This window comes from Pungitius pungitius, chromosome 13 (assembly GCF_949316345.1).
Source record: "Pungitius pungitius chromosome 13, fPunPun2.1, whole genome shotgun sequence".
NCBI lineage: Eukaryota > Metazoa > Chordata > Actinopteri > Perciformes > Gasterosteidae > Pungitius > Pungitius pungitius.
In genome coordinates, this window is record NC_084912.1 from 9,623,784 (window position 1) to 9,628,801 (window position 5,018).

At 42.9% G+C, this 5,018-nt stretch overlaps 1 protein-coding gene across 1 annotated transcript; it reads left to right on the plus strand.

Annotated features, from left to right (window-relative positions):
- Positions 1–83: 83 nt before the first annotated feature.
- Positions 84–4,666, plus strand: LOC119213757 (neuropeptide Y receptor type 1-like). The gene is made up of 2 exons (XM_037464805.2): positions 84–259; positions 2,757–4,666. Exon 2 carries the CDS (start codon positions 2,827–2,829, stop codon positions 4,165–4,167), a length of 1,341 nt encoding a protein of 446 aa, XP_037320702.2. The 5' UTR covers positions 84–259; positions 2,757–2,826; the 3' UTR covers positions 4,168–4,666.
- The last annotated feature ends 352 nt before the right edge of the window (positions 4,667–5,018 follow it).

Consider the following 5,018-nt stretch of genomic DNA (forward strand, 5'->3'; position numbering starts at 1 on the left):
GCAGATACATCTGAGGTCCTTTTTGACATGTAATTGAATAAACCGCCACAGTGTGACAGCAGAGTACAGTGCTCAGAGGGTCTGGCAATAAAGGATCTCCTAACAGCACAATTCTAGCGGAACCACAGCCGCCTATTGTCTCTGACAGAAGCGTTGTGGAGGCTGTGATGTTCAGGTCCTTCTCCAACTCTCCCATCTGTGGATTCACATCCGTCCAGAGCGTCGTTTCCTCTGCCGTCTCCTCCAGCCAACCCACCACGTGAGTGCTTTATTTTACACAAATAGTATTGATGTACAACGCACAATAATGATCTTTGACTGTCTTTTTATAGTTTATAAAATTATTGGTACAGTAAATAGATGTGCTGCACAGTGTGAGGTTTCTCCACCGTCAGTTCGTAGCCTTTTGTCCACAGATGCATTCCTACTGTACTCCTGCAAATATTTTCAAATGATGTAGTGAAACAAGTGTACACTACAGAAGGTTTTTCTAGGAATATGCATCCAATTTCCAATTTCATGCATCCAAGACAGGGAAACTGAAAATGGAAAAAACATCATAAATATGTAAATGCACTTATATTTAATGTTTGGAAAGCCCCTCTCCTGAAAGCCATCATTATGACATGGACTCGGGAGGTATCACCCACGCTCCCCGACACTCCCGCCAATAATGAAGCTTGGGTCATTATTGCAGGTGCGGAACACAACAGCGTCTGTTATCCTGCTCCTCCACATGCAGGCGGCAAGAAAATTGATTCTGAATAGTACCACCATGTGTCTGTGGGTTTTTTATTTTACTGCAAAATGAATTTGCAACTGGGAATTCAATTAAGTGCTCATATTCCCTGGTGGTTGGGTGTAACGCAGTAATAAAAATGGAAATAGGTTTTTAGTCAATCATACAGTAGAAACAGTAAGCATCTTGCAAGATACACAAGTTATATGGTTACATTTTGCCCAGTGACTACACAGAGTTTGGGCATCCTCTTTGATGTGCACATATGTGCTTGAAAGGACAGGGCATGTGTTTCTAATTCATTGAAGGGCAAATCAACTTGTCGTTCCCTCCAGGTCTGCTCACACTGAAAATACAGTACAGACCTATAACTAAGTCTCCAAAAGAAAAAGGACACGTATGAAATGGTGTAGCATGATATTGCTGTAGAGAATATTTAACGGATACAGAGTTAAATTGCAGTGGGATGAAATGTTTTATCTTGAAACTACCAAAAGACAAAAAAAGATGTATTGTTTAAACATTTAAGATTGAGAATTACGGTCAATCATTGAAAATGAAAAAAAATATACAATATACAAAATCAAGAATTGATTTGAGTCTGACTCAAGGAAAAAATGACAGTCGGCAAGTCTCCCTTCAGTGTCATTACTGTCCCTGATGGAATACACTTTGCTGAGGCAGAAATGGAGAATGGACAGAGCAGAGCGGCGCTAGGTCACCGCGCACCTTATCCGGCAGAGATTTTGCTTTTGGAAAGGAGTTGAGTTACTGGATATGCATCCTAGTGTCACATCATTGCACCATGTCCAGGCTTCTAATTGCCTACTAATGGGACAGTTCCGCTTTTCCTCCTGCTGGTTTTGTATGATTCCTCTGCTCTGTTGCAGCTGTTTTGTTAAATCTGGTTACTAGTGACATTGCACTTGCTTTTCCACCATGGACAATGGGTGATCAATGCTGTACCCCTCCCGCTGCCTGCAGCTCACTCAACACACTGACAGAGTTTGTTAGTAATGATGCAGTGTGAGGTGACTGATAGCTAAGTGTGTGTGTGTCGTTAATGGGAAATGACAGGCTCATTTCCTTCCCGATGCTGGTTTTCACAGCACATGGCAGAGGTTTCAGGGGAGAGAGCCGAAGTCCATTTTTAGGATTCTGACAATGGCATGCCCTTTCACTCACTGTGACATACTACGTAATTTACTGTGTAAAATGGAAGCCTCTGCTTCATCGTATGCATAGTAATTGTATTGTCATCAAGCTATTATGCTCAGTCTTGAGATCTGACTGTAAGGGATCATTTGTGACAGGAGAGCTGACAAGTTTGAGATCTTAAGATTTGTAAAGAAGACAAAGAGAAGGATTGTTAAGACAAAGAACTGCATCTTCTCTGCGCAACATCAGCAGAACAAAATACTAATAGTAAAGACTATACTCAATAACCTTGTGTAAATAGCACATTTGCCAAATTAAAAAATGTATAAACAGCCTCATAGGCTGAGCCTCTTATGGTGTGTATATTCTCATTCTCTCTTTTTGCATTGATTGGTAGTTTTTGATGTATTGACAAAAGGAAACCTAATCTAAAGTGTTGAGCTGATGATGGATCTTAAGATCGAGAAATCATTCAAATTCCTCCTCTGGGAACCATGAATTTCTACTGTAATAAAACGTAATGGCATCCGTTTACCAGCTGTTCCAAACAGCCATGTTACTGGCGTGACTCAATTTATAACATAAAGGCAGGTTTTAATTGCAGTGATTTCTTAAAAACTCCTCTTACAATGATCTAAATACAGAAAAGTTCTCACTTCTTTGCATCTCAGCTGAATTCCTCTGCTACAGCATCCACTTCTTGCCTTTCCTTCACTCTTTGCTTCTCTCGGAACAAGCAGTATCCCTTCCACATGAACACCCCCTTTGACTTTTAAGAAGGATTGCTTTGCAAGCAATTACTGTTTTTTTCCCCTTCTTGTCCCTGTGTCCCCCTGTGCTTTCCCTCTCCCTGTCTCAGATGCATGTTTTAAGAGCACCGGGATGGACAGTTTGATCCTGGGGGCCGGTGACACTGAAGTCCTGGTGAGATGTCCTTTAGTGGCAACGAGAGCCAGGCTTCCCCATCAACGTCAGCTCCAACTCTGCCCTTCAGCAGCTCCACCTCTCCACATTCCCTACCATGGGAGGAGGGGGAAACCACTAATGAGTCTGTGCAGGAATGGTTGGGGAATAAGACGCTGTTCCTTTCAGACCTCGCCGTTCTCGGGCATGATGAGCAGTGCCATATGTCGTCTGTCCTCACAGTGTGTCTGGTTGTGTGGTACAGCCTGACGATGGTGCTGGGGCTGGTGGGAAACATCGGCCTAATCTGCATCATCGCCCGTCACAGAGAAAAAGTCAATGTCACCGGCATTTTCATCTGTAACCTTTCATTCTCTGACATCCTAGTGTGTGTCTTCTGCCTTCCTTTCACCGTCATATACACACTAATGGACCATTGGGTGTTTGGGTCGCTGCTATGCCGGCTGGTGCCATTCATCCAGTGTGCATCTGTGACCGTGTCTGTGCTGTCTCTCGTTTTCATTGCTCTGGAAAGACATCAGCTCATCATTAACCCATCTGGATGGAAACCAAGCATTTCTCAGGCCTACATGGTGGTGGTTCTCATTTGGACTCTGGCCTCCTTCACCTCCTCGCCGTTTTTGGCATTTCAGCTACTCACAAGTGAGCCCTACACCAACGTCACCATGCCTCAGTCTCCACTCCATCACCAAGCCCCCTCTCAGGCTTATCTCAATGCATCTCCACCTCAGCCTTACCACACACTCAAAAACTCATCTGCGCTTTTAAATTCATACCACACACTTTTCTCTTATGCGCCTGCGTCTCCACATATGGAGGCCTGTCTGGAGCACTGGCCTTCCCAGCAACACCGGCTCGCTTACACCACATGGCTCCTTCTGTTCCAGTACTGTGGCCCACTATTGTTGGTCCTGCTCTGTTATGTTAGAGTTTTTGTGCGCCTTCGCCACCGCAAAGACATGCTGGACCGCGCCAGGACAGCAGAGAGCCACAGCATGACTCACAGCCGCCGAATCAACGTAATGCTTGTCGCCCTCATCACAGCGTTTGCTCTCTGCTGGCTGCCGCTGACCATCTTCAATGTGGTGTCAGACTGGAACCAGGAGGCTCTGCCCATCTGCCATCACAACCTGCTGTTCTCCCTCTGCCACCTGCTGGCCATGTCCTCCACCTGCATTAACCCTATAATCTATGGCTTCCTAAATTCCAACTTTCGCCAGGAGGTGAGAGAATTGCTCCTGCACTGCCGCTGCAGTCCGGTAGAGGAAGGGAGTGAGCGTTTTCCCATGTCCACAGTGCACATGGAAGTGTCCCGGACCTCCATGCCTCAGAGCAACTCTGTCTGACTTTGATAATACAACCTGAAAGATTTTGCTAATTTAGAATTTAGTCACATGAACTGTAAAAACAAACTCCTGCTGTTTGTTCCACCTTTTAGTAAGAATTGCCTAGAAAATCTTTGAAATTGATTGAAAGTACAACATTTATGTCTCTGGTCTGAAGTGAAGTGTGAGTTACAATATTGGTTTATATTTTTCTGCAGCATCAATAAGGAAAAACAACTTTATTTTAAAAGAAAATTACATTTCAAACTAAAATTCCCTTTTAGTTTACCCCTTTAGATGCTTCATTCTTACATTACATATTATACCATTCATAAAGTAAACAATGCAATTTACATTTTTTATTAAGAAATAGATCAACAAATCAATCCCACACCATTAAAGGTGTTCTTCTTCGTTTAGTGAATCGCAGGGACCCAAGTTGATATTGAGGCTTGTGTTAGACCAAAAAACTGTTGCTGTTGTGTCGTACCTCTGTTTTATTTCTGACATGTTATTTGTAGTTTTGACATTTGCGCAGTGAATTAATGTGCCATTGTTGTGACTAATGTGATCCATGAAAGTAAAATGTAAACGTTTATTACAGTGTTGTAATAAAAAATTTGCTTCAGGGGAGGTAAATTAATAAATAAATAATAACACATTTGTCCACACTTGGCTTTTGATTAATATAACATTTTACGAGGTTTTATGAAGCCATCTATAAATACCTTTTTCAATAATCAAATTGGAAGCTATATCTGTGTTAGTTCACAGTCGAGGCGTGAAGTAGACAGCTACGGTGTCTTTTCAAAGACAATAATCACCCACCGGAAGTGACGTTTGTCACTCATTGACCAATGAGCTGGGGAGGT